At 34.6% G+C, this 13,811-nt stretch overlaps 1 protein-coding gene across 1 annotated transcript; it reads right to left on the minus strand.

Annotated features, from left to right (window-relative positions):
* Positions 1 to 4,566: 4,566 nt before the first annotated feature.
* Positions 4,567 to 13,811, minus strand: LOC125200763 (myosin-12). Its single transcript, XM_048098523.2, has 39 exons — positions 13,531 to 13,811; positions 13,322 to 13,450; positions 12,853 to 12,996; positions 12,459 to 12,761; positions 12,302 to 12,360; positions 12,052 to 12,211; positions 11,823 to 11,972; positions 11,585 to 11,721; positions 11,352 to 11,498; positions 10,936 to 11,037; positions 10,798 to 10,855; positions 10,596 to 10,697; positions 10,463 to 10,500; positions 10,214 to 10,340; positions 9,964 to 10,134; positions 9,756 to 9,887; positions 9,575 to 9,681; positions 9,443 to 9,503; positions 9,189 to 9,366; positions 8,907 to 9,112; positions 8,636 to 8,755; positions 8,467 to 8,565; positions 8,157 to 8,372; positions 7,766 to 7,905; positions 7,578 to 7,679; positions 7,183 to 7,378; positions 7,017 to 7,112; positions 6,881 to 6,940; positions 6,631 to 6,801; positions 6,405 to 6,560; positions 6,123 to 6,326; positions 5,903 to 6,049; positions 5,760 to 5,830; positions 5,576 to 5,675; positions 5,439 to 5,495; positions 5,301 to 5,357; positions 5,124 to 5,204; positions 4,957 to 5,039; positions 4,567 to 4,888 (listed from the first exon to the last, which is right to left on the minus strand). Exons 1-39 carry the CDS (start codon positions 13,531 to 13,533, stop codon positions 4,762 to 4,764), a joined length of 4,797 nt encoding a protein of 1,598 aa, XP_047954480.2. The 5' UTR covers positions 13,534 to 13,811; the 3' UTR covers positions 4,567 to 4,761.

Here is a 13,811-nt window from a genome sequence, read left to right on the forward strand (position 1 = left end):
GTTCAGAGATTACTGGAGATATTTTTAAAGTCCAAGGGCTATTGACAAGATAAACTTATAGTTCATGGACCATATTTGTAATTCGCTCTTATTTTTATTGTAAACTTGTTTAATTTTATTTTTAAAATTTTTAATCAAGTGTTAATATATAGTATAAGGATATTATCTATTGTTAACTACAATCAAATTTTAATCATTAGATTTAATAAATCTAGTGATATCTAGTGGTGACACATGAAAATTCATTTTGTATTAATTAATTCAAAAAGGGTCTTTTAGTTTTCGTGATTTCGTGAGGTCAATGGGTATAGTAAACATGTCAACTCATCACTTGAATATGTCAATTAAATTTGATTGATATTGAACATGCATATAATTGACATTATATATATTATGTGTTGACACTTTATATGAGTATTACTGTCAAAAATGTTGAAAATATTAATTAAAATTCAATTAAATAATTCATGTACTTTCAAAATCATCCAATACATGTACATGATAACATGAATTCTAAATGAAAGCATAAATCTTATAAATAATTTAATCCAATAAATATAACTATTTTTTATTTATAAAGTCTAATAGAAGTACTTAAAATTAAAAAATGCGTGAATTTTTTTCTAAAATTGTGAAAATTTATGTACACTGACAGACTTCGCTTGTGATTTTAGGCTGGGTCAGGTCTAGATATATAAAAGCAAGCCCGGGGTTTTAATTTTCAGAAGTAAGATTCTCATTCAAATTCTAGTAATTAAATTTGAAGTTGTTTCCGTTTATTTCTGAGTGAATATTCTATCATTATTATCTCCTTTCTATTCTCCTCCTCTTGTTCCCCACCTCTAATCACGGTTTCTCAGTTTCGCTATCTTTAACAAAATTGCGGTCGTGACAAAATAGTATCAGAGCATCTCAGTTTAACCCAACCACTTTATTTATAGGCCCAATAAAATAAATACATAATTGTCAAAATGAAATATATAAATTAAGTAGATCACTATTGACTTTGCTTAAAAACTCTAGATCAATCAAGAATAAGGGAAAAATAATTTGAAGAATTTTAGAGTAACCAAGAATTAATCAACTTGGCACCTTGCACTACTATTTTAATAATAAAAAAAAAAAAGAACCTAGAACTAGTATAGAACAATTAGTTAAAATATTCTAGCACGAGTTACTTTTGAGTTTATAAATAACTTAGAAGTTTATGAGTAGAATTCAATGATCATTTTTCTCTCTATAAATGGCTAGACATTATTTAGTATCATAATATACTACTCCTTGATATCAGACCAATAAAATACAACCATCAATTTATAAAAAAAATTTTGAGGATAATTACAAAAATGCCATTTTATATTAAAAACTATAATTTAAATTAAACTTATTTTTTTAACTAATCTATAGTTATTTGTTTTTTTTATGAACGGACTTCATCTATTGACAATGAAGATGGGGTATTTTCTTATCACTTCTTGGTTTGATTATTATCAATATTGTTAATGCTTTTATAATGCTCTTTTTAGTTAGACAGTAATTTACTATGCTTAATAATTGATAGTTGAAATTATTATAACTTAAAAAAAATTATATTTAAAATATAAATGATTGGTAATATTTCACCCATTTTTTTTTTCATGTATTGAATCATAAATATAATTGTTAAACTTTATCACACCAAATAGATTTTAATCCAAATCGCATAGTCGGAGTTTAAAGATATTTTGGCTCCACATTGAATAAACTATATTCAGTTTTTTACCTTTTCAGATTGTCAACATTTTATTTTTTCAGATTGTCTGTGTCGTTTATGCCAGTGCAAGCATTAGAAACAAGATTTGTTCCATCTTTCCGAAACTACTTTGATTAAGGTTTAGTCCTCTTTAGTTCATGTAGTGTACTTGAAATATATATTAATTTTTTTTATTTATTTGTATAGTATTCTTTGAAATAACAATTTATTATTATATGTACATCGAATATATGTAACATTCATAGTCATAAGTTTATTAATACATTTTTCTTTTTCTCTGTTAGTTTACAACTTATATCTTTAATTCTAGACATCATGTAAACTGTTTTGTAATATTTCCTGCACATCCAGGATTGTATTAATAGTGTTGAAAATATCATCCGAAAAGATTTATAAGACTATTTGTAATGTAATTAATTTTCTTACCTTTTATTTGTTTTCTTTCTTCCTACCATTTTCATCTGGTTATATACTCTGATTCGTTTGCCTTTGATTTTTGCAATGTTTTTATTATTAGACATTTATTCTTTGTCAACAAGCATAATTATAATTTTTATCATCTATTTTTTTGTTCATTTTCTTAGAATTCTCTGAAAATTTTATGGCCGGTGCATAGCACGGATGGTAAAACTAGTTTTAATAATAATAAAAAAAACCTAGAACTAAGTATAAGACAATTAGTTAAAATATTCTAGCATGAGTTACTTTTGAGTCTATAAATAACTTAGAAGTTATGAGTTGAATTCAATGATCATTTTTTACTCTATATATGGCTTTAGACATATTATTTATCATATTATACTACTCCTTGACAGTAGATATGAGACGAATAAAATACAACCATCAATCTATACAAAGAAATTTTTTGAGGATATTACAAAAATGCCATTTTATATTAAAAGCTATAATTTAGATTAAACTTATTTTTTTAACTAATCTATACATATATAAAATACGAGTTTTTGACTTCTTTGATATTCGTGAATTTGGGTATAAATTTGAAAGTTTACAAACATCAGGTGTAAAATTATAAACGTAAAGTAACCGCTGATAATCTCATTATTTGGTAACCGCTAATATATGAACGTGATTCCACTGAAACCACTATATTCAAATGAACCCAATGAACGAACTATCAATTACTCCTACCGTCTCAGTTTAATAGTTAGGGCACGAGTTTTAAGAAATTGTTTGAGTGTGTAATAAATGAAGTGAGATGGTGAAAAGTGGAACCCTTTTGACATTTTGCATGTAAAATGGTTGCATTTTTCCCGTATTCGTGTCGAAATTTTAATTCCGTATTTGTGAATTTGTTTGTTGGGATATCCTAGTGCTTGTCCACTATTATTGCTAATTTTTGGGAATTTTAAAACATATTTTATTCATGAATTCTAACACAATACAAGGTTATTAGATTGTTTTATGTCTGGTTAGAAATTGCATAAAGTTATTAGATTGTTTTATGTCTGGTTAGAAATTGCATAAAAGCATGAAGAAAGATGATGGAAGAATCGCCTAAAATTGCAAAAGATAGGAAAAATTAGTTGACTGTTAATTTTTCAAGCCTAATTGCCAAAGATGAAGTGGGGAGATCAGGGGTACTAGCCGTTTTAAGATTTAGGTTTCATAATTTTCTATATTAGCAACTCTATTGAATAGATATAAGTGAATTTGATGACTTCCATTATTTACATTGTTTAGTTGTTTTAATAACCAATAAATTTAATTTACTCTTTTTACTCTCATTTTTATATTTCAGATCAGTTGCAGATGACCGTCACAACATCAATATCAATGGATATGCAAATGAAAAAGATTGATGTTCATAGCTAGTGATTTTTTCTATTCTGTTTGCTTAGTGTTGCTAGACAATATTTTAACCTTTTTGATGATTTGATTGTATTGAAACGGATTTTATAAGAATACATCTTATTTTTTCGTAGTACTTTATGGTATCTAACTAATTTCATCCTTTCAAAGCCTACTTCATTCAAAATTTGAGTCCTTATTATTTTTCTTTCAAAACTTCTGCAATACTAGTAGTTTAAAGTAATTGGGGAACTAGTTTTACATGGAGACATTATATCTCATTAAACACATTTTTATATAATTGTATTTATCAAATCACAAACCAGAGCTAAAGGATTAAGCTATTAAAAAATTTAAAAAGTAGCACTATTTTTCAAGATCATCAATACTAGAGAATTTTTTAAGACCATTAATACTATACAGTAATAAAAAACGATGCTATTTTATTTGATCAGAAACTAACCATGAAATAGTTTAGTTTAGGTGAAGAAGAAAGTTAAGGAGTAGTATTCATATGCTGATGCAAAAGTTTGTATTTTCCGGTAGAAAGATAAAGAATGAGAAGGCACAAATTCATAAAGGAAAGCTATAAAAGAAAATAAATAATATTGCTGACATGGAGATAGACGAAAGAGAATTGTGTTCTGTTTGTAAAATTCTAAAATTAAGGAAGCTAGTCTACGTGTGATTTAGTCGCTCATATTAATTGTGCAACATATTTTTTTTAACTAACAATTATCTTTAGCTACCAAACACAAAATATGTTAACTTGTTGAAACTATGATAATTGTCTATTGTTGCTAGTTGAAACATAACATAGCTATCGAACAATTTAATGTGCAATATCATTTTTTTTTGCATGAACACTCGTACAAAATAATGTGTGCTACTACATTAGTTGGTTCAGTGTTATTATGTTATGCACGATGCTGTAATTGGCATGCAACAAATGATAATGGCTGCGTTGTTCCATTGGTTGATTTAGAGGATTTCATGGGCTAATGTTTACACAAATAATAGTAATTGGATAAATGTTGTGAATCAAAACAGAGAAATTAATGGTAGAATGAAAAGAAGGGGATTTACATTTTGAACGCTCACACTCACACTCACTCCCTCACCACTCAAAAGGGGAAAAAACAATGTGTATTCATCATATCTATATGCTGAATCAAATCAAAATTGGCGATTGTGCAGAATTATGATTCTGCTATCTGCAACAGAAAATGGAAGTCTGATCTTTGACGAAGAAGAGGCGGCGGATTCACATCTGATACATTGATATCCTGGAACGACTGTGATATCTCATCAATGGAGAAAGGTATGCTGCAATTCGAATAAATTCGCGTTAGTGCCTGCTGTTTCTTGAGTTTTATGCTTTAAATTTTGAATACCTTGAATCTACATCCAGCAAGAATGTATTGTTTGGTGAGCTAATTGAATCTTCTACTGTCAGAGCTTTCATCTTTGCAATCACCTAAATTCAAATAATTGCAAGCTTTGAATAAAGCCAAACTATGATGCAATAGACATAAATAAGGCATATATGAAGAGCCATTACCTCGGTAGATAATCCTTGGGTTCCATATTTATCATCCCAAAACATGGTTCCGATTCTATATATTTGTGCAATACTCAATACCTGATCAGACCAATGGAGAGTAGATTGATGTTATGACTAAGGTGTGTTCACGGTTTCGAGTGAGGAAACAGGAGTGCTATATAAGGTCAAGTTTACCGGGCAGAGTTCACTCGTGATCTCATCCAAGGACTTGTGAGTTTTCTGGTGCAGGACCTGTGAATGGTTAAGAGATTTATCACATGATCAGTGGTGATTCTTTAAAATATAATGCAAGATGAACTGGTTTTGCTATACCAGAAAAGCTATAGCTTGTCTTATGTGTTGTAGTTCGTCCCACGAGGATCCAGCATACTGCATAAAGATGTAAGATACGTAAGAAAAATTGACCTTTCCTGAATCATTAATAAGTTTTTATGCGAGTAAGCATTTACCTCAGGTGTTGCTTTCACACACCAGTTCTCCAGTTCTTGTAAACCTGCCTTAACATATTCACCGTTGCTAAATGAACAGCATTCACGGCGTAGCAGTAAGCTGACAATATTAAGCAGTATTAGCCTATTAGGACATTAACATTGTTGCTGGGGTGCAAATTTGGAAGTAGTAATGATTTCTCACCTATTGAAAAGTTGAACATTTATGAATGAGAATACTTGGCTGAAAATCTTCCTTGTGATGGTTGGTGCAACCTAACAAAGATTGTCTTGTCATCATTAACATGTTTTACAAAATCATTTGAGGATTAAGATGTTTCTACTTACATAATTTTCAGACAGTATTTTCATGGTATGATCGAAGCAATGGACGATGGTTTGCCAGTGTAGGCTAGAGCTCTGTTGTTTCATATTATGTGAATGGATGGTTTTAGAGGACCCTTTTACCGGTCTGATCCTCGCAACTCTTGGTGCCTGTTTATACCATAAATTTTGAGATTCATAAAAAGCATTTGTTAATAATCTTTTGCAATTGACAAGTACTTACTTGTATACATAAATTAAGAAATGGACTGATCTCTTTCTTTAAGCCATCGCGAATCATCCCATATATTTTCTCGACACATGCTGTGAGATGTTGCTTAAACAGCAAAGCCGGGTATTTTGCTTCAATCCTTGATTTGGTGATGGGGTTGCCCTCCATTCCGCTGTAGCCACTAGATAGTCCCATGATCATAGAAGATGACCGCCCCTGACAATGGAACACTACAACATGTAATAGCTGCACACTGACATTTTATGCAGATGACTCATTTGCATCAATGCTTACCTGTGCCATTCTACCAAAAAACGAGATGGGTGAACTTCTGTTTCTTCTCGAAGCTGCTGCTGATGAGTTGCTTGCCTTGATCGTTCTTTGCAGAAGAAACAAAAGAGTTGAAGTTGTTGACAGCCAATAAGCCAGATTCTTTGTGCTGTCCTGGTTCTGCAGATAAAACTGCTTGTAATAATCGTTGGTAATTATATGTTGAACATTTATGCTCTTGTTCGGTTACCTCAATTGATGATTGGATTGCATGAATAATCCTATCAAATATATTAGTTTTATCTGCTTCGAAGGATCTCCACTGTATGAGTGTTCTGTAGACGATGCAGGCAGCAACTGGCCTATTCTTATCAAAGCGGCTGTCTTCTAGAAGACATTTGATCAGTGCGTCATGATTTTCCTGATAAATAACATGCAAATTCCCATTATTCATAGAAACATATTTCTTCGTTGATATTAGCGAGTGGTGGTTTTACTACCTGCTGTCTATCCGTCAAGGATCTCTGTTTAGAGAGAGGAGGGGGAATAACCTCAGAATCCTACACAAGAATATGTACTTGCTTACTAACACCGTTAACAGAAAACTTATTTTTATATGTACTTGTTGAATGTAACCTTAATCACTTCATTGATCTGCTGGTCTACTTTTGTTGCTGGTTGATGTTCCACAGTGTCCAGGCCATTATGGTCCTCGTATCCATTGTCCAAATTCTGAGTTTTAAAGCGGCCACACTTCAGTAAAATTGCAAACTCTGTAATTAGTACAAACCTACTACTGTACCTTTACTGTTGAGATAACTTGATCATCATCAGTACTCTGTATTTGTTGCACAACATCAGAATTCTGTATTTGTGGCACAACATCAGAACTCTGTATTTGTTGCACAACATCAGAACTTTGTATTTGTTGCACAACAACTTTTTGACTGTGAAGCAACATGTTCTCCGACTCCAAATCTTTAATCTTCTCCCTCAGTCTGATATAAAACAATTTTAGATTTCTGCAGTATTTCTAACAATAAATACCGTCTATGTGGCCAGCTACACTAAGTGCTTCAAGTGTGTTTTATCATCAACTATCTATTAGGTATTGACTGAAATTTGCATATTGAATTTCTGTGGGAAAAAGGTGTCAAGTTTTAAGGTTAGTTCAGAGTCTCTTTTTTATATTCTTACAGTTCCATTTCCTCAGTCAAGCCCTCCTGAGCTGATAAAACCAGAGCCTGCTGACGTAGCACCTGATTCTCAGACTCGAGATTAGATAGGTTCGATTCTAATCTGTTGAGATATAAAACAGGTATAGTTATAACAGAGTCAACAATTCCGATATGGCTACATGTTTTAGTAGTAATACTACCAAATACCTTTCGATGCTCTCTTGCAGTTGTGCAGCTTTCATTTGTGCCTCTTCTGCTTCTTTAAATCTGGCATTGCTTTCTAGTTCCACCTTTGAATAAGCTTGCTCAAACTCCTCTACCTTCTTCTTCAATTCAGTGATCTCTTCCTGCAAATATGCAGTCGGAATTAGGTCAGCTTCCCACCTAAACATATGAGGTTTGCTAGTTTCTACGTTGGCAATAATTTTTTCCGGAATTTGCCTCGGGCGATGTTCTGGAATAGTGCATGGTAGAGTTTTTGTGCATTTATCCTTGCAGCACTTTTTTGCTAAATGAAGTCTTCATGCATTATTGTGACTATTCTAGTCTCCAGATAAAAATGCTATCTTTGTAGTATAATATAGTTGCTTGACGATACCTCGAGTTCGTGGTTTTTATTTGTCAATTGCTCCACCTTCGTGTTGTCAACAACCGGTACCTCTTTGATGACTGGCGGGGCTTGTTCAATTGCTATCTTGGCAGCTTCTCTTTCATGAATAATTGCAGCTTGAGCTTCCTGAAGCTGCGTTTGCATATCCTGTAAAACATTCTGCAGTTTTGCTATTTCCTGGCCCTTAGATTCTTCAATATCCATCTGCAACATGATTAATTTTATTATGATGTATAATTGAAGGATGCATATCATCACAAGCTAATATTAAGATTGACAGAGTGAATTTGTAGCTTACCCGTAGGTGTTTTTCAATGTCTAATCTCCATGTTAGCTCGTCAACACGCTTTTCCAGCTTGTCCTTTGCTTCCTTGAGGGCTCCTGTGTCTCTTGCTTCCTGTTTTAGGTCTACATTAGCCTATGACATATGCAATTATTAGCAGTAAGACTGTAGCAGTAATACTAACCATTCTTAACTTCCGAAGCTCTTTTCTAGCTATTCTAGCTCGCCATAGGCATTGAAGTGAAAGGTTGGCTTTCTTGAGACGTTTATAGGCAGAAAGGGCATAGAAACTTCTCCATTGTGTCTGGAAAAAGACAGATAAATTTTTCATCTAGATTGCTGGCTATGTATTGTAGAAGCACAAAGGCGGTGAGTTTAATCAATTTTTATTCCAATCGAGAAATACAGACCGATATCATTAGTCTCCAATCTGCCTTACTTTCAAATGGTATTACCTGAATGATTGTTGCTCCTTTGTTTCGTCTTCTGCGTCTGAACTCATTCCGTGCTGCCATTGCTCGTAAGCCAGTTTGAATTACTAACGCTGCCTCCTGCAATTTGATGTATGAATTTCTTGCTGCACGAGTACGTGCATGTTTCTGTATTCGGATTGAAGCAGCTTCTCTCCTCATGTGTTCATAAAGCTTACATGCGATCCGTGCTGTGCAAAGCATAAAAGAAAGGTATTGTTATGAAAATCATTTATAGTCAGAGAAAGCTTATGACATTTCTAATACCTCTCCAAAGTTTCTGGATATTTATGGACGCCTTTCGTAGAATTATAAACTCTTTCCTTGTAAGGTGAGTTCGGATTTGCCTTTGAATGCGCCTGACAGCATGAGCCACAACTTCTGCTCTTCTAGCATCTAATTCAGCCATCTGCCCCGCTCTGAGAAACACCTTGCTTTTCCCAATCTGAGGTGCAAGAAATGCAAATAATGCTAAATATTTATCTTAGAATTAGATTTAAATTACTAGTAAGATTTCTTACCTGATAGCCTTTTAAGCCCATTCTGTCACATATTGCAACACATCCTAATTTCTCATCTGACCTGCGATGCAGATATCAACATAATATTATCCTTGGATCTCATTTTTGTGATTGATAAGATTGGTTACTCACCCATCCACAATATCCGGAGCTAGCATTCCAAACCGGTCTATAAACTCATCAAATGTTCTTTTTGTTGGATACCCTGCACAGCTTATTCTTATGGCCTCTAGTACACCCTGCCAGAGTGTCACATATGTTTAACGAGTCTCAGAAATTTAAAACATGTACCATGAATGAGTAAGTGACTTACTCCACATCTCAACTGGTTCAAGACATTGAAGTTCTCAAATATCCCAGGTTTCAGAACTGTATTTGGCTTCACACATCTGATGTAATGTGGCTCTGTTGTGCTCAGGGTTTCCATTAATGATTGTAATTGTTGCTGTAAATTTTTCAAGGTAAAATATGAGTGTTTGACTGATGATGAATTTCTGTACAGTTTACTGATTTTCACCTACTTTGAAGCGGGCGCCGATGGAGGAAAACTTGGATTGCTTTGATGTTTCTTCAGGCAATGAAGGGAAAAGATTTGCAACAAATGAGCAGGTGGAATCATTCAAAAGAGCTTGATGTTCTGCAATAACATAATCCTTATTTTTGTCGAGAAATTGATCTGCTTGATAGGTTACCTGTTATTACAGAAGAGAACATTAAGAAATTCTATATTCACCAGACCTTATAAATGTCTGTGTCCTTTTTCTTACATACATCACCAGCATAGTGATTTATGGTGAAGTCGGTTCTAGCAAGTTTCGGCTTGCTGAACCGTTTGTGAGCTTTATAAGTCTGGTACATCTTCTGCGCGAAAGTTTCATGAGTTGACTTTGGAAACATGCTGCAAGATTGGGAAATTCTGTTATATCTTCCTTTTCATTCTTCTTTTGTTTCAAAGCAAGAGATGTTTCATTTATTTTATTCTTTGATGATCAGTAGATGGCAGTGGCTAGAGCAGCTTACCAGGCTTCATCAAGAAGAGCAATTATTCCTCCTGGTTTCTGCAGGTAAATAAATATCCAAAAACTGTTGTTAACATTATGAATTTAATTAGATTAGCATGCATCGTCACAGAGACACACATGCACACACAAACCTTTTCGATAAGATCTAAAACGTCTTGATTGTCTACGAACTCAACATAGCTCCAGTCAATTTCCTCCTTTGTATACTCCTCTTGTTCCATCTTGAAAACATGCTGCAATATATGTTTGTCTAATGAATCAGCATAGGTCCATGGGATCATAAGATATGTATACACGGTGCAGGGTGAAGATATTAAGCGAACCATATTATACCTGATTGAAGTGCTGTTGCAACTTCTCGTTCGTTAGGTTGATACACAACTGCTCAAAACTTCAATATGCAGGGTGCAGACAAGTTAGTCTTCAGGTACAGATACCTCTGTTATGCTCAGACAGAATGGAAGTAAATACCTGTTGATCTTGAAGCTCTCGAACCCATAAATATCTAGGACTCCAATTATGCTTTTAGCATTCGGATCTTGACCAATCGAATTGTTTATCTTGTCCACGATCCTGTCATAATAGTAGTAGTTTCTATTATTCACAATAACTACATCATAGATAGTCTTTATTTCTTAAAATTAAATCAGATTTTTACCTTATGGACTTTGGGGTAATATCAAATAAACCATACTATTCCATTGCTACAAAAGCTTGAAGTGATATAAACTATATAAAATACATCACTTCATCTTCTAATTCAAGTAACTCTTAAATGTGACTCTATTGTTTAGTATATTCTTTGTTCAAATACTATAATTCTTAAAAAAGCAAGAAGAAACTCTCTGCTTAACATTTCAAGAGGATGACTTGAGGAACTCACTCACCAATCAAATAATCTGGAATATACTGTCTTTGCAAAAGCATCCCTGCTTGTGACAGCTGCAGCAGGATCGAGTGGTTTTGTGATGCTCCCATCGGGGGTAACAATGACACGCTTGCAAAGAGAGTCCTCAAGTGCCTTCTCACTGCACCTGTATGATGCCATTTCAAGGAACATTCAAGAACATCATAAAGCTCAAATGTTGTATCAAGTGCGAAAACTGAAGAGATCTCTTACTGTAGTAGCTCAGCCGCTGTCTGAAGGTGATAGCGCGACTTATCATTTTTTAGCTTAGATGAATCTACTTCACTCCCCTTGAGAAACTCTATATTCCCCAAATGGAGTATAGCAGCCACTACACGGAATATAGCTTCCTACTCAATGACAGGAAGAAATAAGAGTGTCGATTATGAATGTGAATTGAGGCTGCAAAATCTGATACTCAATACTGCTTTTTCCCAGTCAAGGGATGTACCTGCTCATCCTGGCTGATTCCAACAATGTCCATGGCATTTCTGGTTTCCAGGTATTCTCTGGCATCATCTACATTCGCCACCTCATAACAATTACTTTGATTCAAATAGTGAAATGATCTTGGATCTCCAAGCTTGTACCTCTTCACTTCCTGCAGTTAAATAGTAGGTTTAGCAGTCTAGGCACGGTGGTCATACTCATACAAATTCGATTCATGAAATCCACATCACCTCTGGAGGCGCTGCACAAAGCATGTAAAAGCAATGGTAGTTCCTCTCCGGATCAGAGACTTGGCAAACACGCGATCTTTCTAGGAGATAAGTCCGAACTGCAGCCCCTGAGATCTTCCCCTGCTTATCGAATTGGATTTCGACAAATTTTCCAAAACGACTGGTGCCACCAGTCAGTCAAGTGAAAGTCTTCCAAGCCTATACTTAACAACTTGAAATTGAACTTGAAACATTTTGTGCATCCATTTACCTGGAATTGTTATTTTTAACAGTTTTTGCATTGCCAAATGCTTCCAAAACTGGATTTGACTGAAAATATAAAAATTTAGAAAGGTAAATATCTGTGAATCTTCGAATGCTAAGCGCTAGCGAGGCTACGAATGAAGGGTGGAGACATCTCTTCTCACCTCCAAAACCTGTTGCTCTACTGTTCTTCCTTCTGTGCCAGACCTCCCTCCCATGAATGCTAGATATCTCATTAGCATTTTCGTTGTTTCCGTCTTTCCAGCTCCACTCTCTCCACTCACCAAGATAGACTGGCTTCCATGTTCATTGATTATCGACCTGTAGCAGGTATCTGCAACGGCAAAGAGATGCGGACTCAGCTCTCCGAAAGCAGCTCCTTTGTACTGCTGCATCATGTGGATATCGTACAGATGTGGCAACCTCCGGAAAGGATTCACTGCTATCAAAATGTTCCCCGTGTAAGTCTGCACCATTTCCAAGATTGTTATCAGTCTTCTCTGTTTTCTTCAGCGTTCTGCTAATAGTTGTAAATCAAATTGGGTGGACAGAAGTTACATATATCTCATTGAGAGAAAAGCGACAGGCGAGATTGTGTAACACCCCTGGCTCGTGGAGGTACGCTAACTTGGTCATATCATCAACCCCGGAAGGGGGCGCTTCAGTATCCTTTGGATATATGCTTGAAATAGCTGCAACTATCTGAAATCATGAATTCATTCTTTCAAATATTTATACAGGAAATATTCCTACACCTTCTAAACTTCAAACTACTAAACAGCATTTCTTCAAGGTGATGGCTGCTTGTTTATATGCTCTATTTTCATTCAAAAACATAAAACCATGGAATTTGGCTCCATCAATACTATTCTTAATTTCATGACTCCATTGATTAAGATACATGTGCTGAATTTGCATGGTTGCAAAACTGTAAATAATCCTGCTATTACTAACAACTGGATTGAATATGATACAGTTTGCAGGTAGAAATGTGTTGGTGCTTGAAATTGAAAATTGATTGACTCACAGTGTTGCCGTTTGTGGTAAGTATGGTTGCATCCGATCCTTTAATCTCCAACACTTGCCCATCGATCCAGGCAGCTTCAGGATCTTCAGCCCAAACATGCGATCCAACAATTATGTTTACTGGAGTTCCCTGAATCATCAAATGAGTTGATTAGCTTGCTAATCACAAAACTGCAGAAATCAATTCAAAATCACGGCAAATCAGCTTACCATTAGACTATCTGAGCATTGAACACAATGAATAAGTTTCAGCTACAGAGAGAGAGAGTATTTGAAGGAATGTGGAAATGAAAAGGAATGCCGACTGGAAAAGTAGGGTAATGAAGGAAGGTGGTGAAAAACGCAAACACAAAAGCAAAAGGCAAAATGCAGTGACATTCTGTCAACTCCGATTTTCTTGGTCCACGTCGGATGCTGACATGGCACCCCAAAAGATGTACTGATCCTGTGAAACGCGCGTGAATTCTGTTGTTCAAACCGGCCAATGAGAT

Source organism: Salvia hispanica, chromosome 2 (genome assembly GCF_029641045.1).
Source record: "Salvia hispanica isolate PSC_SH4W2 chromosome 2, Shi_PSC_v1, whole genome shotgun sequence".
NCBI classification, from domain to species: domain Eukaryota; kingdom Viridiplantae; phylum Streptophyta; class Magnoliopsida; order Lamiales; family Lamiaceae; genus Salvia; species Salvia hispanica.